Source organism: Saccopteryx bilineata, chromosome 2 (genome assembly GCF_036850765.1).
Source record: "Saccopteryx bilineata isolate mSacBil1 chromosome 2, mSacBil1_pri_phased_curated, whole genome shotgun sequence".
Lineage (NCBI taxonomy): Eukaryota > Metazoa > Chordata > Mammalia > Chiroptera > Emballonuridae > Saccopteryx > Saccopteryx bilineata.
Window position 1 is genome coordinate 62,254,713 of NC_089491.1, and position 25,695 is coordinate 62,280,407.

At 42.3% G+C, this 25,695-nt stretch overlaps 1 protein-coding gene across 11 annotated transcripts in view; it reads left to right on the forward strand.

Moving 5' to 3' along the window:
• Nucleotides 1–25,695, forward strand: part of SMARCA2 (SWI/SNF related, matrix associated, actin dependent regulator of chromatin, subfamily a, member 2) — a 176,330-nt gene that overhangs the window by 143,077 nt on the left and 7,558 nt on the right. For 9 of the 11 annotated variants that reach the window (XM_066257155.1, XM_066257157.1, XM_066257160.1 and 6 more), the window contains 5 exons: nt 797–1,014; nt 10,165–10,218; nt 20,637–20,742; nt 21,216–21,317; nt 25,201–25,333. In XM_066257155.1, coding sequence (XP_066113252.1) covers nt 797–1,014; nt 10,165–10,218; nt 20,637–20,742; nt 21,216–21,317; nt 25,201–25,333 — 613 coding nt within the window. The remainder of the gene's footprint in view (nt 1–796; nt 1,015–10,164; nt 10,219–20,636; nt 20,743–21,215; nt 21,318–25,200; nt 25,334–25,695) is intronic. The other 2 variants (XM_066257164.1, XM_066257166.1) reach the window with 1 other exon arrangement.

Sequence of the window (25,695 nt, forward strand, 5' to 3'; positions counted from 1 at the left end):
GAGATTTACCAGGGGAAAAAAAGTTTAAACTTCTCGATCTGTCATATGGATCTTTTAGCCATTTATGAACAGGTTTTTTTTTATACCTGGTTGTTTTTATAGCTATTTTATTATCTCTCTGCATTAGTGCGGCTGGCTCTGGTTTAAAGCAAACGTTTGCAGGTAATTGGAAAAAAGTGTTTGTTGTTTGTGAGTGTGTGTGGTCTTCCTAGGATGATTTAAGTGCCTTTAGAAAGGAATGTGGTTTTGTACTTCTCATTTCCTTGTTTACTAATTGCTACGTTAGAACAAAATCTGGATGCAGCTTTGATTTATGTTGTGAATCATGAATAAATTGATGTAAAATCTTAAATGATCAATGCTTATATGATTGTAAGGATGTATTCTTAGGGAATTTTGTTCTTCAGTCATCCCTCCCCCCCCCTTTTTAAGTTGTATCTCCCCTCCTTTACAGTAATGAGACAATTAAGTTCTTTTTATTCTATTGAGCCAAAATTTCAGTTGGATTCAGATGTCTTTAAACACATAAATGTATATAGATCTTGTGTCTGTCATAGCCTTTACTATTGGTATTTCAGGCCTTCACATGTTTTGCTCATGAAACAGTCTTGGGTTAAAGGTGCATTTATTCAATATGATGGTCTTCTCTTTCTTTCTACTCCACTGAATGCTGTTAACTATTATCTTTTGTTGTTGGTGGTTTGTTGTTTTTTTATTAAAAGTGTGTTTGTGTGTGTGTGTGTGTGTGTGTGTATTGTTCGCTTGTCTTGAATTTTTCTCCTTTCCCTATCAACAGGCCATTGAAGACGGCAATTTGGAAGAAATGGAAGAGGAAGTGCGGCTTAAGAAGCGAAAAAGACGAAGAAATGTGGATAAAGATCCTGCAAAAGAAGATGTGGAAAAAGCTAAGAAGAGAAGAGGCCGCCCTCCTGCCGAGAAACTATCACCAAATCCCCCCAAACTGACAAAGCAGATGAACGCTATCATCGATACTGTGATCAACTACAAAGACAGGTGAGTGTTTTACTCCTTCCCCTTGGTCATTTTTACCAAGACCATGAGTGAAACCACCTCAGAGCAAGAGTTATTAAGGTGTAGTAGACTGAGGCTTTTAAGTTCTTTCTACTTTTGGCCTTCACTCCAAAGGTGTCAGTAACTTTCTGCCATGTTCAAAAATGGCTGCTAGTGCTATCTAGAGTGATGTTCTGTGTAGTGTTTAAGATATTTGGAAATAAGAGTTTAGAATACAAAACTAAAAAACAATCTGAACTGGAGAAGGATTCTGAAGGATCTCAGAAATACCGTCATTTATATGGAAGTATTAGAATGATAGAGTGGAATTATACTTCTGGGTCAAATTGTTAGAGAAAGAATAGTCTTAGCGTATTTAAGGTAAATATTTCATGTTAAGATTCTGTTTACAACCAAACAGATGCTTCATCAAAATTATTGTTCCTTCTTTCCTTCCAACACACTTGAATTTCTGAGCACATGTTTGAGCTATCTTCTTCCTAATACTACATAAACAGCATGAAATTTCAGAAAGTTTTACCTCTATTTTCATGGAACTTGTGAATGTGAACTTTGAGAAATCTATACTGGACACTATTTTCAGTACATTTTAAACAATGGATATTTGACAACCAAAGCAAAGGTGTTTTAGGGAGTTGATCAGCCCTGTTCAGTAGATAAACTCGTTAGGCTACAATTTGGTTACTTGATTTGGTTTCCACTTAAAACTCATGTGATACCGTTTTAATGAGAAGATCACATCTCATCCCAGTTGAAAATAGAAAACAAAACAATTAAACATTTCATTTCTGTAAATTGCATAGTGGTGTTAATTACCTTTTTAAAGATTTCATTTATTGATTTTTAGAGGAGGGAGGGAGGGAGAGAGAGAGAGAGAAGGGAGAGAGAGAGAGAGAAAGAGAGAGAGAGAAAGGCTGGGGCAACTCTAGTTGCTTCTCCTATGTGCCTTACCAGGGCAAACCCAGGGTTTTGAACCAGGAACCTCAGCATTCCGGGTGAATGCTTTATCCACTGCACCACCACAGGTCATGCAATGTGTTAATCATTTTTTAGTTCCCAGTTTTCTTTTACATTAAATAGTGTAACTCTGTATACCTGGATGTATTTAAAACAAGTAAATTATGATTTTAGTTTTCCATTGTGATTTGAGGGAAAACTTCATTATAAAGATTAAAGAGTGGGAAAAGCAAGAAACTTTCAACCAGGGGATTTTATTGTTAAGATTTGATTATACTAGGTCATTGGTAAGGAGTTTTCAGAAATGGTGACACATGGGTGGGAGGAGTTGTTGTGAAAGGGTCAGAGTAACTTGCCCCTCCTTACCTCGTAGGTCCTCTGCTTACTGTTTTTTACTATTTTCCCTTTTTTTTTTTTTGAAAAGTGGATTCCCTTTCAGAATTCTGAAGTAGCCACTAGGGACAGCCCTATTATATTGGGTTTGGGTGAGCTGTTCATTAACACAGCAGAATGACATCAGTCCAGGAAGGAGAATTTGGCTATGAGTCCATCCTTTGATTAGAGTGAACTGCAAACTTCCTTGTAAACCAAGAATCAGTAACTCCCTCTGTCAAGTTTCTGTTTAGCCCCAGTCTGACTGGTAGATTTGCCACAGGCAGGAACTGTTAACATCCGGGAAGCCAGCTCGGACAATAATGCCTCATTTTCTCAGCCCCTGGTGTAAAGAAAATAAATAAATAAATAGAAAGTATCACTCTGTCCATCTCAAACTTCTTTGCCATTGTCTCAGGAGAGTAAAATGTCTGTTTCTTTGAGCAGACATCAAGGTATGCCTTGATATTTGACAGGCATTGGGTTCACTACCTGCCCAGTGTGCCTAGACCTGCTTTGGCTCTGAGGGGTCCTTGGAGGTTGAGAAGCCAGGCCTGCTGTTCCAAGTGATGGCTGTCTCCTCCTTTAATGGCATAGCTGAGGTCGCCAGTCAGTGAACCACAGATTGCCAATAGACTGTTTTGTTTCATGTTTCACATAGTTAAAAAAAAAATGTTTTTTAAGCAAATACATTAAACTAGAGAGAGATTATCTTATATTTCTCTGGTTTTATTTATTTATTTTACGTTTCCTTTGAAAAGCCCCTTTTTGGAAAACCGAAAAATCTGGCAGCTCTCTACCCAACCTTCCCCCAGGTCACAGTTGGTCCAAGTGAAGATGTGGCTGCCTCCTCTCTGGGCTGCCATGCTGAAGTCACCCACAGTCCCCATCACCCACTCTCATTCCTCAAGTATGGCGTGTCAGTACCATTAATCACCGTGCTTCTCACACCTGGCCCTGTCACTCACTTATAGTACCTGCCGGCTCCATAGCCTTTTGAGTTTGCGATTTACTGATAGACGTTATGGACTGACTACTTTCCTAGAAACCACCCAAAATACAGGGTAGTATAAGGTTGGGTACCTTAAACAGTCAGCTAAACATAGTATAGTTGTTTAGAGCACAAGCTCTTGTCTTGATTTAACTACCTGTATTTGAATCTTGACTCTAGCATTTCCTTCTGGCAATGCTGGAGGTTAGGGGTGTGGGGGGTACGATTTATTTAACCTCCTGAGCCTCAGTTTCCTTATCCACAAAATAGAATAATTACTGACCTGCCTCTAGAGGCGTTATGAGGATTTGATGAGTTAGTGCAATCCAGGCTTTCTGAATAGTTTAATCACTAATAATCAGCCTTTCAGACTATGTATAATTAATCATATGGGTGAATGGGGCTCTGAGCACCATAAAGTGAGTGTCTTTCCTGACAGGCTTTCTATCTTTTTATTTTCAAAAAACAGAAAACACATTTTCTGTGGGACTGATTATTGAGCAAGTAAATATTTCAGTGTGCAGACATTGAGCAATTGAGCAGTTTCTTACACACACACACACACACACACACACCCCTTTCTCTGGTTTTGTTTATTTTTACCTTTCCTTTGAAAAGCATCTCCTCAGGCCTATTCTGTTAGCTTCCACATTTTAGGTACCTTCCGGGAAGTATGCACAAAATCTCCTATCGCATGTTTCATATATATTTCATGTTAGTAATCCTCTAGAAAAAGCACTTATTCTATTTATATATTTTTTTTATTTCTCTTACCAAACTTGGTGCTCAAGTAGGAGGCACTCAAATTAGGATGACTGTAATTAGATATGTTGTCATATTTTCGGTTGGTTCTAGAACATGCTGCGGGTAAATGTACCTCTCCATGTGTTCAGGTTTTTGTACCATTCAAGTCAGCTACTGATATAGATACAGTAACGCAGCCTGCCTAAGCAGGAAACACCACCTGTACTAACCCCCCTCCCAGCCCCTTGGTCAGATGTTAGAGCTCTGTCAGCGGTGCAGGTTAGGAGTGCATTAAATAAGACCTGCCATCTATATTTAACTGATATATAAGAACTAATTAGCTCTCGTGAGACAGTTTTTTTTCTTACAAAGTTTTTCCCTGATTCTGGGGCAGAGGAATCTTTATAAAGGTCTAGGATCATATAAGAGTATACTTATTGCCTTGTATTTCAACTCCAGGCCTCATTTTAAAGGAAGATCATTTTTAAAATGTCACCCCAAATAGCCAATATTATGTGATTCATAAACATAAAATCTCTCCGAAGTAACTGCTATTGGAGATAGAACTGCTCCGATGCTTCTTGTTCCTCCCATTTTATTTCTCCAAATAGAAAACTTTATGTCAAATAGTATTAGAAGGCTTTGTTTTGACTCATTAAGCATGCTTTGTATTCTGTTTATGTAGAAGGCTTTTATTTTTTTAATGTTTGTTTTATGATTTTTTTTTTAAGAAAGTGTAGAAGGGAGAGAGAGAGGTCCCTGTATGTTCCCTGACCAGAAATCAAACCAGCAACCTCTACACTTCGGGACTACTCTCTACCCAACTGAGCTATCTGGCCAGGGTGCTATGTGGAAGGCTTTGATTGATTGGTTGATTGATTGATTGATTTTTAAGTGAGAGGAGGGAAGATAGACTCCCTCATGCACCCCAACTGGGATCTACCCAGCAACCCATGTCTGGGGCTGAAGCTGGAATCAACCGAGTTATTTTTAGTACCTGTGGCTGATACACTCAGACCAACTGAGCTATCCTCAGCACCCAGGGCCAACGCTCAAACCAATTGAGCCGCTGGCTACGGGAGGAGAAGGGGGAGAGGGAGGAGGAAAAAAGCAGATGGTTACTTCTCTTGTGTGCCCTCATCAAGAATCAAACCTGGAGCATTCATATGCTTGGATGATGCTCTATCCACTGAGCACACCAGCCAGGGCCTATGTAGAAGACTTTTAAAATCATATTCACAGTGTATATGATGTTTAACCTAAGACTATTTCTTTGAAAAGGAATTCAGTCTAGTTTGCATCTATGTTCTTCAACATTATTCCTGGGATGAGATGCCTAGAAAATGATGAAGTGTAGGGTTGGGTGGAGCTATTCCAAGTCTAGGGACATGGCTTATAGTTACCCGAATAAAGAAATTCCTAGAGCAGTTCTTCTTTTTCTTAAGTGAGAAGGAAGGAGGAAGAGAAACAGACTCCCACATGTGGCCTGACCAACCGGGATCCACCTGGCAAGCCCCGCATGGGGCGAAGCTCTGCCCATATGTAGCTGTTGCTTCATTGCTCGGCAACTGAGCTCTTTTAGCATCTGAGGTGACGCCATGGAGCCATCCTCAGTGCCCTGGGCCAACTTGCTCCAATTGGGCCACAGCTGTGGGAAGGGAGGAGAGAGATAGAGAAAAAGGAGAGGGGGAGGGGAGAAGCAGATGGTCGCTTCTCCTGTGTGCCCTGTCCTGGAATTGAACCTGGGACATCCACAAGCAGGCTGACACTCTACTGCTTAGCCAACTGGCCAGGGCCCCTAGAGTGATTCTTAATGTTGTGTAAGGAGTTTCAGCTCTACCTGGTCCAACTTCTCACAACCATACTTGTTCCCCAGACCTCTCTCTGGCAAACTGTCATCCGGCCTTAGTGTGGACATTCCCAGTGTTAGCTGCTGTGTTAGGAAGCCGTTCACTACACCGAGGGACACCTCTAAACACAGCAGCCATTACCTATATCGAAATGGATTTCAGCCTTATGACTTCTAGTTATTCTACTTAGACCTTCAAAGAGTAATCTATCCTCAGTCCAAGAAATGTTCTTCAAAACATTTATAAACACATTCACCTCAGGCTTTTCTCCCTCAGGCTGAAACACCTCTCTTTGCTGTCTAGTGATGCCTAGACTTTCGCCACCCTGGTCCACTTCCTTTGGCACATTATGCTTTCTTAGTGTCCCATTTAAAAAGTAGCGCCCAGAACTTCGCAGGTATTCGGAGGGCTAATTACAGGGTACTTAGCTTTCTTATTCTGAACACCAGAATTCTGATAACAGAACTTGAATGTGTTAACTTCTTTCAGCGACTCTGACACCGAGTTCACACACGTTCAACATGTGACTTGTTGGGGACACTCCCACTCCCCCAAACACGCAGATAGTTCTTCTCTCGCTGGAGGGCTGCCAGGGTTAGTCTTCAACCCAGCATTTCAGTTCTTTTGAATCTGTATCTACTTATTGTCTTATTATCCCTATGCAGTTCCATTTGATTTTTGTTTTCTCATTCTAGTCTGATACAACTGAATTTGTGCCTTTTTTTAAAAAAAATCCTGTTTACTGAACATATCTTCCTAAGTTTTGGGAGGGTCATCTGAAGATTTGCTGTAAGCTATTGCTGAGAAATTGCTAAAGGACAAAAGACAGGTCTCTATATCATGCCCCTGAAAATCACTTCAAGTCCACATGAATTAATTAACCAGTAATCCTTAAAGTTGATGAGCCACCTGTGAACGCACATGTCCATGCAGCCATGTCGCCCACATTTATCTATCCTTTCTCAAGGTTAGCAAGAAAGGCTAAAACCAAGATGTACCATATTTGTGGCCCCTGCAATTCATCCACCTCAAATCCATGGGGAAAGAATGAAATGAGGTTAGCTTGCCCTGGCTTTTTCTAAGAGACCCCCTACTGATCCTTAATGATGTTATTTATCTTCTCTAAAGAGCCCTGTGACTTCTGAATAATTTCTTTTAAGTTTTTACTAAGGGTCCACATCAAGCAGAGCAGTCTCAAATTTCCTTCCTCCTCTTGAAATTGGGACACCAGCTTATCTATAGTCTTCTGATTCCATTTCTATTCTCTGATTTCTAACCATTATTAGCAGGAGCAATCTACACACTCTTTCGAGACGTCATTGGTGTGGGACTGGACACTTGAATTCATTTGAAAGTCCTGATAGGCTTTCTCTCCGCTCTCCTCTCCGTAGCTTTTGTTCAATTTTTATAATGCCTTGCTTTTCAAATACGAGCATTGTTCTCATTCCTGAAGAATCTGGAATCAGAGAGACTATTGTCACCTCCTCTCTCTCCACCAGTCATTTGAAGGCTGTAGCAGGAGCATTTCATGAGGACTGGCTCTGTGGTCTGAAGGGTTTGGACTTCAGGTCCAACAGCTTTGAGATTGGAGGCAGTGGGGGAGGTGGCCTGTCTGATTGAACACAGCCCTGGCACACACACAGTGGGGTGGCCGGGGTGACAACCATAGGGCCCCTTCTCTCCTGAGGCTCTTCAGGGCTCTGCTCTCTTCCCTGAACTGAGACTGTCTTCTTGCTCCTCATTTTCGTAAGCCCTGATGCGACCTGTAGGAGTGGTGGAAAGCCTTAGCTTGTTCTGAATCTTGCTCTTCTCACATTGTAGAAAATCATCCATTCGTTTATGGCACCGCCCCCGTTATTTCCAGCCCTGTACTGCTGAATAGGTCCGAAGGTACTGCCCCCACCAAGGTTCACCCTGCGGGGGAGGAGATAGCCCTCTTACCCACTGTTAGTGAACAAGGCAGTGTGAACTGGGGAATTCAGAAAAAGTGGGGTCATGTGAGCCCATTAAATGAGGGTGCAATGACATCTCGTGTTTATGGTCACTTTTAGGGGAAATATCTATCTATATCATTATAATGACATTTACTAAGGTAAAGAGATAGAACATTTCACTCCGTTACATTGTCGTACCTTTCCAAGGATTTGGTATACTGCAGAAGTGTACTTGTTTAATTCCTGCCCACGCTGAAAAGGCATTTGTAGCATTTCTCTCGTTGTGAGTCCTGTGTTGAAGGCTCCCATGTAGTCAACTCATTCTCCAGAAGGCACAGACTCTTACTAAAGAAATGTTGCATTGTCTCTAGATTTTCTCTACACAGTGCTTTCCTCCAAAGTACATTCAGGGCTTTGCCGCGTCAAAAGCTGTCCCACACTGGTCACCATCCCAAGGCTTCCATATGAAGTAGACTATTTATATTAGTGTTTATTATTGTCTTTCTAAAATAGATTTATAGTAACAGACATTCTTAGAGCCAAATCCATACCGTTATTTAATATTTCTTTTGTTCTGGGATTTTTTGTTGGGTAGTCTTTTCCCCGCAAGCCAGTCAGGTTGCCGACCAGCCGTGCAGGTCCGTCTCCTGTGCTCCTTCTCGGCTCCATTTACAGTTACTCTGCCAGGATTGCCTTTGTTCGGAGGCTCACATCCCCGCTGAACTGCCATTTCCATTTTACTCAAATCATAGAACCATGCCCATATTCTTTTCAGATTATTTGCAGTACGTTCTGTAAAATGTCTAACAGAGTATTTGTTATGCACAGGTTTCTCTTCCTTCACTGTTACCCATTCTGAGATGACACAGTCTGTTTCGGCTTTTGTATCCCCTTGGTTAACACCATCATCAACTCAGTGTCCCAAAAGTGCAATGATAAAAGCATTCCCAGCTCTGAACCCTGTTCCTAACATACGCTCAGATACCACGTTTCCTCAGGACACGAGCATCTGTCTAGCGCCTCTCCCCCTGCCTCCCCACGTACTGTCTTCATCAGACCCTTCCCATCCCTGGCCTGGCCTGGCCTGGCCTGGGACGCTGTGTCCTGCCTGTGTTCCCTGCTCCCATTCTGCCTTCCGTGTATCTGATCATGTCGTATCCATAGCTTCCCACTGAACATTTCAGTGAGCCTACCTGACGATGATCAGACTTCTGCCCTGGGAAAGATAGCCTCCCACAGTCTGGCCCTCGCAACCTTTCCACCTTTGTTTTCCTATGGGCTACCCTTGTGTTTTAGACAGTCCAATGGACAGATTCTGCATAGTCTGAATTTTGCCTGCACTTCCCCCCTCTGCTTCTGTTTATTCTCTGCCCTCTGAGTGATGCCTCCCACTCCCCTGAGGCAGAGTGGGCAGTGGGTCTGAGGAGTGATGTCTAAGTGGCCACGCATGGGCTGTGTGGGCCCAAGGGTGCCCTCTGTGCCTAGGGTAAGTTCTCAATGGGATGGAGGGTTTTCTCAGGATTTGTCACACCAGCAGACACTTCACTGCCACCACACAAAGGGACACCAACATAGCAGCTGTTCCTCAATGAAGAAGCTTCCCTAGACTCCATGAGAGGACTAAAGACCTCAGGTGCTGGTTTTTGTCATTTCCAGTTGAAGAGCGTTAGGGATCTGGGAATCAAGTAGAGTTCTGGGAAGTAGAGCACACTTCCTAGATGCTCAGAAGCCGAGTGTGGCAACTGTTTGGTGCACCCTCTGTGCACTGGCTGCTATAACCAAGTACCTTCATCCTGTTTTTAGCATTCACAACAATTCTGAGGTAAGTATCCCCCCACTTTACAAATGAGGAACCACATATGGATAAGCTAAGCTACTTTCCTAAGGTCACACCACCCCCAGCGAATGCCATCTCTCTCTCACTGCTTCAGGAATGATGGGCAGACCAGGCATCCTGAAGGCCACACGGAGCTTGTGAAGGGAATGTCACCAGAGTAGCGGGCATTGCCATGTTTGAGAGAAGCTGGGGAAGTCCCAAAGAGGTTAGGAAATCCTTTTTCCCCCATTTCTGGAGAAGTGTATATTTTTTCAGAATGAGGTTCTGAACATGACTCCGTGTGATGTTTCCAACCATCCTGTGACGTAGGCAAGGCAGGTAGGTGAGGATACTGAGACTTGCAGAGAGAAATGAATGGCCCAAGGTCACCCAACCTAGGAGGCAGGAGCCAGGCCGGGAAGAGTACCCAGGTCTTCTGACTCTAGTGTTCTTTCTACTCTACTACAGGTGTAACGTGGAGAAGGTGCCCAGTAATTCTCAGTTGGAAATAGAAGGAAACAGGTCAGGATCTGTCTTGTATTCCCGTGTCTCTAAATACAGGTATCCCTTGGTACAACACACAGCACGATTCCTAGGAGTCGGAAACATTTCTCCAGTCGCCTCCTGATGACCCCTGCTTGGAATGTGGGATAGAGGCACAACTATTACAGAACGTCTGCTGTGGCTTTGGGGGCTGTCTGTGCAGTGTCTCCACGTGGGGTGGCTACTCTGTCACTGCGCTTCTTACAAAGGCATCACTAGCAGGCCTGCCCCTCCCTGCAGTACCTCGGATGTGGTTTCTGTTGCTTCCCCCGCCTTTCAGCTTAGCTTCTGTTTCCATCCTGCGGGCCTTTGAACTCTGTGCTGTCTTGCTTTAGAATCTCAGCGAGAAAAGCCCTGGTGCTCAGATCTGCGGTACACTGTGTCTGACATTCTGGAGTGAAATCGGGGCGCGTGGAGGGTATGACTTCTCGGCTGACCTGTCACGGGTGCTGACGCTCCTGAGTGTCCTAGCCAGCCTGTTTAACCTTCGTGTGCCTTCGCTTCTGTTGGGTGGAGAGTAGAAACGCTTTTCTCCTAAAGATCTTGTGAGAATGAGATGATATTCGCTGAGAGGGATTTGTGTGATTTACTAGGGTCGGGAGTTGTTATTAATGTGTTGAAAATAACATTTCTTTTCCCCTTTCAGTCAGCTGGTACCTTTTACAAAGTGTCAATGTATTTACCATCTGTATTCCACATTTGTCAGTTGAACCAATAACGTCCTTTAAGGCATTTTCACCCACTGGTGTGGAATCTGATTAAGGGCAAGGAGGGAAAAGAACAGAAACTGTGTCCTTTGTTTCAGAACAAATGTCGATTGCCAGTTGTGGAGACTAAAGTAGGGTGATTTGTACCTATCCATATTTGTGTGGAGACAAAACTATTGGGCAAGATTGTCCTTTTTTAAAAAAAATATGTTCTTTGGTGTTCAGTAAACAGTTATCCATCTCCTGGGAGCCAGACACACCATCCATTACGTGTATTGGGAGACGTCAAGAATTGTGTTCTGTTTTTGCCACTATGAGAAAGAACTCAGTTTGGGTTTGAATTTTGGGATTGAAACAATAAACACTTGTCTTTATTAATGTGGGCAGTTTAAATAACGAACCAGCTTGAGTAAACATGTCCACCCCTCAACATTGAAAGAAGGCTTTCAGGTCTAAATGGTATACTGTAGGCTAAATGTGAACGAGGATGGATGAAAGCTTTTTTCCTTCTTCTATCAAAATGGTCATGTGACCATGGAAAGCGGATTAATAACAATATTAAAGGCTGTTGCAAGCCTCCAGTGTCATGCTTGGGCTTTTTGAGGAGACGATGTGACTGCAGGTGGTTGGGATCTAGAAAATCCATTTTTACTGAGGACATGTGTGAACTATAATTCCCAGAGCCATAGCAAGGGGCTGATGTGTGCTTCCTCGAGGCTCTGTAGTCTGTTTCATCCCTTACTCTCTCATATGCTTCCTTTTCCCATAAGCCATAAGTTTATGACATGTTTGGAGGCTGTATTATGATGAACACATTTTTAAAATTATTTTTTAAATCCTTTCTTCATGTGTGTGAAAGCACTGAGCATTTTCTGTGTCAGTCTCTGTGCAAGTACTGAGAAAAGTAGAGAAGTGAAAATGGAATGTCTTAAAGCATAGTTGGAAAGAGATCTATAAAGTAATAATGAATAAAGCATATGTCCAGGGCTGGAGGGGAGGAGTGGGGCAGGAATAGGGAAAGCTTCAAGTGGGCTGTGGGCAGAGCGGGAGTTCCCCAAGGAGATTGTGGCAGGGATGGGGGGGCAGGCAGAGGTATTCAGTCGCGTGTGTGTAGGCAGCCATGGAGGTATGGAAAAGCAGGACCCCCTTAGAGGCCACATGGATCTGTGTGGCTAGGTCATCAGGTACAAGGGGAGAGGGACATAGTATGAGACATGGCAGTGTAGACAAGAGAATAAATACTTAGAGATGGAAAGACTTAGGGGCAGACGAGATGCGAGAGGAGGAAGATCAAACTCTTGGATCTCTGTCCTGAGTGGTAAATGGATTTACAGAAATGCGTGTGACATGAATATATGACATGAGTCGGTATGCACGTCACTGCCCAGCCCGGCATACTCCATCCCAGGAAATGTAAACTCTCTCTATTGCTATTAACAGCTCTTGATGTTGTGATTATGTTGTTAGTATTGACCATGCCTTCAAGACCAACCAAGCACTCTTTTAGACAAAATTTATTTACAGCAATGTTGACACCAGACATTTCTTATCTCTTTAAATGGGGGATAGGAACTGTGACTGCAGATTTTGGGCTCAAGCCCTTTGCATTTAGTAGCTCTAATTAGATTATAGAGAAATGCTATGAAACAGTAATGTGACCAAGTGGGTACACTTTTAGAAAATCTTAGTTCTTGGTGATTAGTTCTCGGTGAAGAGCCTTTCTTTGTTTGTTCTCTGTATCAGATGCTTCTGACTCCGCCTCCACCTGACAGTTTATCTTGTGCAGTTGCAGCCTGGCCAGGCCAGAGCCTCACACACAGGGTGCTTCCCACAATGTGGTCCTCACACTTGAGTCCTGTAGCTTCTTGGAGAATCCCCAGTACAGTTAGAGGCTCTGAGAAGTTTTTCTGTAAAGTAACCTATTGAACTTTGTTAATGCCGTGTTTCCCAGACATGTTAGACCAGCGACCCACCCCATTTTTCAAGGAACACTATCGGTAATCCATGAAGCTTGTGTTCCATGGAGCATGCTTTGGGAAGTGTGGACTTTGAGCTCAGACGTTGCATTTAGTCCAGAGAGAGTCTGTTCAGGGAAATCTGGATTCCAGACTTTTATTTTGCCCTCATTACATATATTGATACTTTCAGATGTTTACTGGACTAGGCTACTTTGACTCCTGGCATCTAGATACTTGTTTCTGTTGCTCAGCCAGTTCGACCCACATGCCGCAGGTGGGCAGGCCACAAATAAACTCAGTTTGTTTGCTTTGCAGGGCACAAGGGCCTCCCGGGAGCCCAGGCACTCTGCCTCTCAAGGCTTCAGGCCCTTCCCAAATAAATGGCCTCTCTCTGTGGGAGGGAATGGAGTCCCAGCTGGAAATAGAAAAACTCATTTTATTTTTTTACTTTTTTTTGAGAGAGGGGGCGGGGAAGACACACAAGTAGGAAATAGAGAGATGAGAGGCATCAACTTGTGGCACTTTAGTTGTTCATTGATTGCTTTCTCATATGTGCTTTAACCGGGGGCTCTAGCTGAGCCAGTGACCGCTTAATTAGCCAGCAACCTGCACTCAAGAGGGTGACCTTGGCCTGACCTGTGGTGGCGCAGTGGATAAAGCGTCGACCTGGAAATGCTGAGGTTGCCGGTTCGAAACCCTGGGCTTACCTGGTCAAGGCACATATGGGAGTTGATGCTTCCAGCTCCTCCCCCCTTCTCTCTCTCTGTTTCTCTCTCTCCCTCTCTCTCTCCTCTCTAAAAAAAAAAAAATGAATAAGAGGGTGACCTTGGGGTTTCAAACTTGGGTTCTCAGCAACCAGGCTGATGCTCTATCTGCTGCGCTACCACCTGGTCAGGCCAGAACTCATTTTCATATTGCCTTATAAACTGTCTTCAAAACAGCTCTCGTAGTGTTTTGATCAAACATAGATTGCATTGAAATATTGCAGTTATTTGGGCATATACAAGGGTGGGCAAAAGTAGGGCTACAGTTATTTGTGTGGAAAAGAATACAATACAGAATATAAGAATAAACTGTTTCATGTACTAAAAACTGTACAAGTAAACCTACTTTTGCCCACCTGGTATGTTCTTGTATATTCGGGGGGGGGGGGGAATCTGCCTCATTCCATTAGAATCACACTTCATATGTCTTTAAGAATTTACTAACAGGATCGTTATACGAAAAGGCAGTGCTCTGGAGCCTGCTATAGCCCGCCCCTTAACCAAGTGACACTTGCGGTTAGGGGCTCAGGTGGAGAGCCATTTGATTTTGCCCGCAAAAAGCTTTACATAAGCTTTTGAGTTGGGTCACAATTCGGCCAAAATCTTTGAAGCATATTTATTTTATTATTTTATTTTATTTCTTTACCTTTACAAAGGGAGGCACAAGGAAAGATCAAAGGCAGAACAGTCTGTAGAATGGAAAGTGGGTCCTTGCCTTTCAGCAGGAAGGCACCCTCTGAGTGGCACCCAGGTCTACAAGACAAGGTGACAAAAGCTGGCAAAGTGCCCTGGCCGGTTGGCTCAGTGGTAGAGTGTCGGCCTGGCGTGTGGAAGTCCCAGGTTTGATTCCCGGCCAGGGCACACAGGAGAGGCGCCCATTTGCTTCTCCACCCCTCCCCCTCTCCTTCCTCTCTGTCTCTCTCTTCCCCTCCCGCAGCGAGGCTCCATTGGAGCAAAGATGGCCCAGGCGCTGGGGATGGCTCCTTGGCCTCTGCCCCAGGCGCTAGAGTGGCTCTGGTCGCAACAGAGCGACGCCCCGGAGGGGCAGAGCATCACCCCCTGGTGGGCGTGCCGGGTGGTTCCCGGTCGGGCACATGTGGGAGTCTGTCTGACTGTCTCTCCCCGTTTCCAGCTTCAGAAAAAGAAAAAAAAAAAAAGGCTGGCAAAGTGGCTGGACAGAGCAAGCAGCAGGCTCAGCTCACGCTTTAGGCAGATGGACAGTGAGAACCCTATCCCTGTATCTGCTATTCCGAGATGTCAAGTGAGAAAAAGAGAAGCATGTACATGTCCCAAGTCACTATTTCTAAAAAGTTCAGTAATAGTTGATCTTCTCAAATGTGTAATCAAACTACTTGCTTAAATAAACAAACAGTACTCCTTGAATTCTGTGTCCTGCTGAGCACCCCTGCTTTGCAGTAATAAGTTCAATGGGAGAATTTTGAGGAAATGGAAACTTTATATAGTAGATTCTGACTTGAGATAGATTAAAATTTTTATAGAATTGTACTGATCTGTTATTTATTTATTTGGCTTTGTGTGATAGAGTTAAAAGGTGCCAATTGGTGAAATGAGATGTTTCTGGTGATAAAAATAAAGGGGGGAGCATTTGCCCTTAGACATCATCCCTCTGGGAAAAACCAGACTAGACTTTTCACTTGTAGCGTGTTCTCAGAGGAGGTACCCCAATAAAGGGTTTGAGACCTACTTCATGTACGGATGAGAATATGATCCCAAATTACAGAAGATTGTTAATCTTCATTTTGTTGAATAAGAGTGTTATTAATGTGTATTTATGCTCTGGCATGTCTCACACTAGTCCTTAGTTTAGGCCTTTTTCAAAACCTCATTGAGATTGCTCTGCATTTAAAATGTGATATCCTGTGTTATTTTTTTTTTTTAGTGAATGGCATAAGAAGCGTATTAACAGTATTTAAGGAACTTTCCTTTTTTCCTTTAACATTTTTCTGAAGTGAGAAGCAGGGAGGCAGGCAGACAGACTCCCACATGTACCAGACCAAAATCCACCTAGCATGCCCACCAGGTGGTGATGCTCTGTCCATTTTGGGCCATTGCTCCATTGTAATGGAAGCCATTCTAGCGCCTGAGGCAGAGGCCATGCAGTCATCATCAGTGCCCAGGCCAACTTTGCTCCAATGGAGCCTTGGCTGTGGGAGGGGAAGAGAGAGATAGAGAGAAAGGAGAGGGGGAAGGGTGGAGAAGCAGATGGGCACTTCTCCTGTGTGCCCTAGCTGGGAGTTGAACCTGGGATTTCCACACACCAGACCAATGATGCTCTACCACTGAGCCAACCGCCCAGGGCTAAGGCACATAATTTTTTAATACATATATAGTTTTAGACTCTCCAGCATAAGTGTATACATACACACATATATATAACTATATAAGTGTATATATGTACATACATAAATATGCATACACATGTAGATGTACACCTATATAAACTGTCTAGATATAAAATATATATGTATTTATATTTTAGTGTAGATTACCAAAAGTAAAACCATGCTTTAGAATCTGATTGTATTTAAGACTCTTGATCGAGCCATGGTACTTTCTGGTTGAGCTAAGTGAGCCCTTTATAGGATTCTTACAGCAGGGCATCTACCTTGCATTAACCTGCTGTAACTTTATTTTTGTTGATTGCTTAGGCACATCGTACACCTACAGTCCTTAACGTAATCCTTGGTGACCTTTACCGGCTACCAGCTCCACTACCAGAAACCAGTCTACCCCCATCCCATTCTGTTTTGCTCTGTATCAGAAACATGCTTCAAGTCGGGGAAGTCAGGTTTCCAAGCTTGTCAGAGAGGATCCTCAGTCAACACCCAGTAAGGTTTAGGTGAGCGATCTCAGTAGTCAGTACGGGGTGCAGGCGCTTGCAATACCTCATCTACAGCTGGCCTAGGTCTCTGGGATCTTTCTGGATAAGTACGGTGCTTCTCTGATCTAAGTGCATTTGGAAATGATATATATTAAAGACATCTCACAGGAACCCGACCCTGAAAATCAGCAGCTTGCTTTCACCTACTGCCCTCTGATGTTGACCCAATTTTATAGTCTTCCCCCCACCACACACACACACACACACGAGATTTCCTGTGTTTGACTTTTTTAGGAATGCAATAACTTTTCTGTAAATTTCTTCCAACTCCAAGTGGTATTCTAAGCCATGGCATAATTTCTTAGGCAAGGTACCTACACATTCATATATATTAACTAAACAAAACCTATTTCAAATGTAATTAAAATCTCTTTTTCACCAGTAACTATTAGAAATCCTTGTCAACCAGTTACCTTGGACAGATAAAAAGAAAAATCTATAAAGCATGAATAAAAAAATAAGGAAAGAAACGACTCACCCAATATCATGTCTTCACCTAAACTACAGTCAAAAGTAAAGTTGATGTAGATGTAATGTTTATAATGTATGCAGTCGTCATTTCAGAATCACAGTAGTACAGATGTGAAATTATTGCCATCGGGTTTGTGGAGGTAATGGGAGAAATATTGGTTCTCAGATGAAACCTAGCAGAGGAAATCTCAAGAGTGTGTGTGTGTGTGTGTGTGTGTGTGTGTGTGTGTGTGTGTGTGCGCGCGCTATACATGTAGGGTTTCAAACCACCATTTACACAGTGGCATGTAGGGCTTTTGCATCTCACTGCATGACACATTGTCATGTGTCCCTGTGCCCATAGTCCTCTGTGGAAAGATAATGTGCTTGCCCACCAGGACCAATAAACTCTAGTAAGTGCATTGGGCTCCTTTAAATTTTTATTTCCAGCTACGCTCCTCCCCACCCACCTTATGCCCTATCAGGGTCATGCTTCTTATCTGTGATAAATCATTGTATGAAGTAGATCTGAAATTATAGACCATCAGTGGAACCCTGTTTTTGGAGGAAGGGAGCAGGTATCACTGTTGTCAAGGTAACAGTTTATACTTAGACCTTACATTGTGTAAAATGACATAATGGAAAATACCTTGGGGGTAGGGTAAGCATTTCAACAGAAACGGAACACCTTCTGCAAACCACTGTACAATTAGCCCATTGTTCCTGTACTTAAAAAAAATCTTTCCAGCACTGGGAAAGAAAAAGCATTTGAAAAGGTATATTGAAAAAGCTTATACTAAGCTTCAGTTTGAGAAAGAAATGCCAAGAATTTAAAACTACTTTTTTCTTATTTTTAATTTTGGAAAATATAAATTACTGTAGTGATTCATTAGCAAGTGGTCATACTAACTCAAGTGGTCATACTAACTCACTGCATTCTATAGGCTGTGGAAAAGCTCGATGTCCTTTAGGTTGTCCTGGCATTTCCTCCCAAGTTGGCCACCAGGTCCATTGCCTCTGATAGGGTGAGAGGAAGGGTTTGACTGCAAGTAAAATGTCCCTGCCCTGAGTGGAGGAGAGAAAAAAGAACACACTTGGAAGAATTAAATTCTGAGCAATGAGGCACTGAGAGTTAATATTGAGAATTTCTTCTATTTTTATGGAGAAGGGATTCGTGGTCCTGGATGTGTATAATGAGGTATTTGAAGAAGGGAAAGGATAGAGACCCTTCCAGACATGGAGTGAGAGATGGGTCAGAACTGGAGACCTGGAGTTAGTCATAAAAGGAGAGGGGAGGTTGGCCATGGTACTTGGGGGTACACAGGAGAGAGGCTGTCCTGACAGATGAGTCAGGGCAACAATACCAACCAGGTTTTCAGAGAATGAGCTGAGGAGGGCTCCGAAAGGCCGAGATGATTGACTGGTGATGGAGCCATTGGAGCCACAGGAAAACTTCCTTAAAGAGCTTCCAGGGTCTCCTTTTGTCCATGCCCTCTCTTCTTAGGAAGGGGAAAACAGGAAGTGGGACAGATATTTTGAAACAGAATAAATTTATCTCCTTTTCAGTATTGGCCCTGAGTCTCAGAACATTCAGTTCCCTCCTTTATGAGCACATATAACTCTGCACTTGTCTCCTTGTAGGGTCTAGAATTTCTATGACCTGACTGAGGACAGAGACATCAGACCAAGGTTGGTTTAGCCATTTTGGCCCTGTTAGAAAGAGCTGTATCACACTCTTGGTGACAGACACTCATTTCTCACATCAGCAATGGCACAATTGAAGTTAAGGGTATGTCCATCACAGGTGTACAAAGCAAAGATGTGCTCATAGGCTGTCAACAGAGAAATGACACCATCTGTTGGCAATGTAGAAAATGACCGTGAAGATGCCATTGAGGGTCAAGTGTTAAATCTAAGATTACCAAGACGTCTGACTCTTTGATTGTTGTTAGGTTATAAAGAATGCTAATTATAAAAAAGTCACTGACAAATTGAAAAACTAGTAGCTATAAATTGCCTTTCAGATGTTCCTTTTCAAATAGGTAAAATGTCTGTATATATAAATCTCAGAATGGTAGAAAAAGAATAGACCAGAAATCGTGGCCATATATTGAAGGTTGATAGTAAACAAAGCAGGTTTTGTCGTACATTATGTGGTATAATTTATGGAGGTACAAATACATTTCTCAACCTGAAGAGGTAGAGGCGGGGCATGCAAGAGTGACTGAGTGTTAGAGGACACCTTGATTCTTGCCACAATAATCTAAAAATCCAACTCCCTATTAAACTAGTCTTCTTAAACCTCTTTGTTTGCTTTTGATTTTAGTATTCATGAAGCCCATATATGCGTTAAGAAATAAAACAATGACCTAGTAAAACAGAGAAACTCGCCCATCCCTTTGACAGAAGATTATCGGTTAATTTATGCAAGCCCCTTTGCACTTCAGCATTTTTCCCACTGGTTGCTAGGCAACCACTTGAGTAGCTGCGCATGCCTCTTTTATGATAACTGTCATTATGATTATTTTTTAATTATACAACTGGGACTATGTATTAAAACAGCATATTGTCACTCATTCTTTGCTGCTGCTTCTAGCTTTCTGGCGCACTCCTAAAATCACCTTCTGACATTTACATGGCAGTGATTTATGGGGTTTTTGTTGTTGTTGTTGTTTTGATATTTCTGGCTTCACAAAGGAAGGAAATGGAGATGGCATTATAAGAGCAGCAAGATTTTTGTGGAAAATGACTATACAATATCCCACCAGCTGTTATTGATCTAAATAGGCCAAGTCAGATATTAGGCTTGTGAATCTCAATTATATATATTTTGTTCTTTTACCCATATCTGCTTCTAATATTAAATGATGCTAAAAGCTTATATTGCTGTGTAGACTGTTTTTCAAAATTACAAAACAGGAAGCATTTGTTGCTATTAAATCGGCTTTCAAATAGAGCTACCATGCACTTGGGGGAGGGTACAGCACTATTTCCAGAAACATCAGACATCCACACTGGTTAAATATGTTTGTTCTTTTCTGCCCAAAGTGCTCCATACACACGAAAGTGCAGTTACACGAGACGAAGGGGTTCCTTTGGCAAATAATAAAGGTACACAGTGTGTAAAATACAAGGAACAAGACCGAAAAGATACTCACTAGGCACATACAAAAGGATTTTATTTGCGGTTCCAGAATATATTCTAACATGTTTTCTAAATATAAAGTGAATTTGAAGACAAAGGAATATGGAAATCTTCTTTTTAAACCAACTCAGTTGTTATTCATTTAAAAATTAAAGTTTGTTTGAATGGTATATTTAAATTTTTTCTATCAAAATGAAAAGATGTAATTTCTCTGAAAGAAATTTACAGTGGACTTCTCATATCAGATGTGTGACAGAAGTGGGGACCTAATGCTATATTAATGTGATTTTGAAGTTCACAGGCATTAACCTTTAGTAGAGTTGTAGAATTGTCCTTGTCATAAAGAGACTCACATCACTGTGCATGGGAAGCCAGTTTGCTTTTCTGATGTTTTCTGAAATGAAATAAAACCTTTCCTTGGTGGTGCATGATCTATCTGTTCTGTGTCTGTTTGTCTTCCCCACTCTCCAGTTCAGGGCGACAGCTCAGTGAAGTCTTCATTCAGTTACCTTCAAGGAAAGAATTACCAGAATACTATGAATTAATTAGGAAGCCGGTGGATTTCAAAAAAATAAAGGTAGATATATATATATATTTTTTTACAAACTTTATTTTTTTAATGAAATCTAAATTTATTGAAATGATTATAGTTCCGATGTGGCAGTGGCATCTTGTCTCTTCACTATTGACACGCATCCAGTGCTTGTCACCAGAAAGGATGGGGTGTCTTCATACCTTTACATGTGTGTTATTTAATCATTATGCTGAGAGCTCCTATTTGTTATGTTGTATTTTATTTAAGAAGTTTCAGACTTTTCGGACCCATTGCTGTTTCTGTTTCCATCATATGCTCCTCCTTTCCCCGTCTGAGAAGGAACAAGTGGGATGGTGGGCTCTGGGAATGGCGCCCCCCTGGAGTTGTGCAGTCTCACATCCCTGGCAAGGCTGCATGCTGAGAAGACCAAGGGAATCCGGCTTTGTGAACCACATAATGATTGCTGTATTTTTCTCTCCCCTTCTTTCCTCTATTTTATTTAAAATTTTCATTAGGAAAGAATTCGCAATCATAAGTACCGGAGCCTGGGCGACCTGGAGAAAGATGTCATGCTTCTCTGTCATAATGCTCAGACGTTCAACTTGGAGGGATCCCAGGTCTGTCTTTAGTTGTCTGAAAAAATGTCAACCTCAAATGTCTTCTGTTCTTTTTAGGTAAAACATTTCATTTTCTACATTTGGACCATTGCTACTACCCAGGCAGAAGAAAAATGAAAAATAAAAGTCTGTATATCTCGCTCCCTGTATAAGTGAATTGAGGCTTTGGCATTTTCAAATTCATGTCAGCTCTTCTGTACTATAGCTGTGCTAACTCCTATTCACACTTCCCTTGAAGGCTTTACTTCTAATTAAGGAGGAATTCAAATCACTTAATCATGTAATGCTTAAAGGCAGGAGGTCCAGTTTTGGCATTTTTAGAAATTGTATATTTAATTACATTTACCTTTTTTTCTGATTGTAACCTTGCATCAAGAGTTGAAACTACTATGATATAAAACGAACAAACATTTATACATAATCATTGCCTTAATTGCTTACAAAATTTTGCTTTTTGTCAGGCTAATTGCAAGCTTCTTTTTTCCCCTGTATCCTCATTAAGTAAGCATAAGAATACATAAGTGACACTGAATTTATTAAAAATAACTATGGGGAGGACACTTTTACTTCTAACTCCACCCCAACTCCACTTACCTTTTGTAGGACCTTCCTTGTTCCTTATCTTCTTGCCTGATGCTCTGTATCTGGGAAGAGGACAAGGAGAGAGGTCAGTGTGTCTGTCACCCACTTGAGTGTCAGCCACCATTAAATTCCGTAGGCCTCCTTCCTGATCTTGTTTCTTGACCTTCATGTCAATTGCAGTCACTAAATTGGAGAACATGGGAATCCTCAGAATGTGCCCAGAACAGACTGTGCATTTCTAGGTTAATAGCAGTTAACAGGAGTATTCTTTTGATCAAAACAGTAGATCCTGAAAGAAGACCTTGTGTTTTCAAGACACTCTTCAAAAAAAATTAAGATGAAAGCCAGGACATACTGAGTAGGCATAGAGAGTAAATACACGAGTCAACAGGGTTTTGTGAACGACCATTTGTAGTCTCTGGGTAGATCTTTGGGTTATTTATAATACAGCAGCAACTTCGTGACAAATACCCTGTCCTTTTCCAGTCCCACAGTTTTCCTGTCTGCTCACACTCTGCATCATACCAAAAGCCTTCATGTCTGGCTTTCCTCCCATTCCGTCCTGGATGTTAGCCTGTCTTTCTCTGACCACCTTCTTATCCTGTCTCCTGCCCACCAAGCTTTGTGGTTCCTCATGCACTATTAAATTCTAGAATAAATTTAATCTCCATTGGTTGTTTTCTAATGCTGTACCCTACCCTAACTCTGTAGCTTCATTTCTTGCTGCCCCTCAAACTAACTAGTTTATGGTCTAGTCAGATCCCTTAAACACCGCCTTCCTGGAATATGCATGCAGTTGTGAGGAGTACTGCAGAGAGCCTGTGTGTCCTTTGTACCATCACAAGATTGTAACACGTTGTGTAACATCATCCATTATCATGACTGGAAACTGGTATTGGTGCAGTCCCAGCTGCATCTCTTTTATTCTTGCCTCCTCCCCTTTCTCACTTGCTTTCCTCCCCTCAGAAGCCCCTCCCCTTTCTTGCCCCTGATAGAATGGATCCTCTCCTCCTCCCTCCCCCCCTTTTTTTTTTGTATTTTTCTGAAGCTGGAAACGGGGAGAGACAGCCAGACAGACTCCCGCATGCACCCGACCGGGATCCACCTGGCACGCCCACCAGGGGCGACGCTCTGCCCACCAGGGGACAATGCTCTGCCCCTCCAGGGCGTTGCTCTGCCATGACCAGAGCCACTCCAGCGCCTGGGGCAGAGGCCAAGGAGCCATCCCCAGCGCCCGGGCCATCTCTGCTCCAATGGAGCCCTGGCTGCGGGAGGGGAAGAGAGAGACAGAGAGGAAGGAAGGGGGGTGGAGAAGCAAATGGGTGCCTCTCCTATGTGCCCTGGCCGGGAATCGAACCCGGGTCCCCCGCATGCCAGGCTGACGCTCTACCGCTGAGCCAACTGGCCAGGGCCCCCCTTTTTTTTTTTAAAAGAGAGTCAGAGAGAGGGATAGATAGGGACAGACAAACAGGAACAGAGAGAGATAAGAAGCATCAATCATCAGTTTTTCATTGTGACATCTTAGTTGTTCATTGATTGCTCTCTCATATGTGCCTTGATGTGGGGCCACAGCAGACTGAGTAACCCCTTGCTCAAGCCAGCGATCTTGGGTCCAAGCTGGTGAGCTTTGCTCAAACCAGATGAGCCCGCGCTCAAGCAGGCGACCTCGGGGTCTCGAACCTGGGTCCTTCGCATCCCAGTCCAACACTCTATCCACTGTGCCACCGCCTGGTCAGGCTCCTCCTCCCCTTTAACCCTTTGAGTAGTAAGAGTATTCATGTACATCCTCGTGCCTCCGACCATCCAGAATATGATCATACATAAATTTTTATTTTAAAAATGTGTAAGGCAGCATTAAAAAAAGGCAAATGTGTGTTCTTCTTGTTTCCATAAATTGATTATCAGGCAAACATGATTTTAAGTTAATAGAACTGGAACTGGAACTAATTTAATTTTTTGAAAAATAACTCACTCCCGGGGATCAGGGAGCATGAAAAAAACTCACTACTCGAAGGGTTAATATCCAGCTCATCTCTGATAGCTCTGGCAGGTTCTACCCAGTGACTGCATCCCAGGGTGGTCTCCTGGTCCTTTGTCCTCCTGTTGGACTGTAGTGTTTGGGGCTCAGCATAAGTGTGTGGCTCATCTTTACAAGAAAGCTATACATTCCTAGAGAGCAGAGATCATTCTTCCCTTGTTATTAATTTGTTTTGCTTAACTGTGGTTAAAACATAGAATTTATTATCTTAACAATTTTTAAGTGAGTAGGTCAGTAGTGTTAAGTATATTCTCACTGTTGTGCAAAAGTTCTTCAGAACTCCTTTATCTTGTAAAACTGAAACTCTGTACTCATTACACAACTCCCATCTCCCCCTGCCCTTGGCAACCACTGTTCTGCTTCTGTGAACTTGACTACTTTAGATAGCTCATAGAAGTGGAATCGTACAGTATGTCTTTTTGTAATTAGCTTATTTCACTTAGCACAATGTCCTGAAGGTTCATTCATGTTGTATCTTTTTTTTAAGGATGAATAATATTCCATTGTGTGTATACACCATATATTGTCTGTCTAGTCATTCATCGATGGGTACTAGATTCACTTTCACCTTTTGGCTGTTGTGAATCATGCTGCTGTAAACATGCATGTGCAAATACCTCTTCACGCCCTTGCTTTCAGTTCTTTTACTATGTACCTAGAAGTGGGATTGCTAGATATATGGTACTTCTATTTTAAATTTTTTTAAAGAAAAGGAACATTTCTGAACTTTATATCTCTCAGTAACTATACAAGGCTATGCTCAGGTACATGCATACACAAAAAATAAAGTTTTGATTGGAATAATATTGGCTGGCATTGATAAACTCAGTAATAAAGACTAGCCTCTATTTTGTTAGGGGAATTGCATTGTAAAAAAACGTTGCCTTGCCACCCTATTTGATAAATTCCAGTAAGAAATGTAATTTCTTTGAATACTTTCATTGTCAAAAATGAGAGGATATGTTATAGGAAGTCCACCCTTATTTCCCCAATGTGCATGTGTGCACACAGAGATACATGCTGAAATTATTTCAACTGCATACAGACTGTTCTATAAGAATATGTCTGTTGGTGTTAGACTTGGGTGTTTTCCTGTTTGTTTTTCCTGTAGGCATCAAAGCTAACACTGATTGATGTGTCTACTAAGATTCGCATAGATAGAACAATGCTGACATGATGTACAAGGTAGCGAAGCGACACTGCAGTTGTGAAACTTGGCCCCTTGGCCTGCAGTTTCTGACTGATGCCACTTTGACCCTTTAGATCTATGAAGACTCCATCGTCTTACAGTCAGTGTTTAAGAGTGCACGACAGAAAATTGCCAAGGAGGAGGAGAGTGAGGACGAGAGCAATGAAGAGGAAGAGGAAGAAGATGAGGAGGAGTCAGAGTCGGAGGGTAAGCTCCAGCATCTAGCTCATCCGACCACACCCTGATAACTATTGCTTTAGAGCACAATCCCCCTCCCCCCAATGAATTGGAACTGTGGTCTATTTTATCCGTCATGGATCAGATATCCTTTTTTTAAAATGTGATATTTTGTTCATAGTGTGTTTTTGGCATTAATTTTGAGTTTTTACTAACTAGAGAAATGACCCCTGAAAGTATAGTCTTTAATTTTGAGTTTTTAAAACATTACATTAGACTATTTCTTTTGGTTACTGAATTTTGATGCCCTCTTCAATTTTGTACCAAGAGAACCTCTCTTGTCTTACCATAGCCCCAACCCTGGTTGATAACCTTGGTCTTCAGTAGTTAAA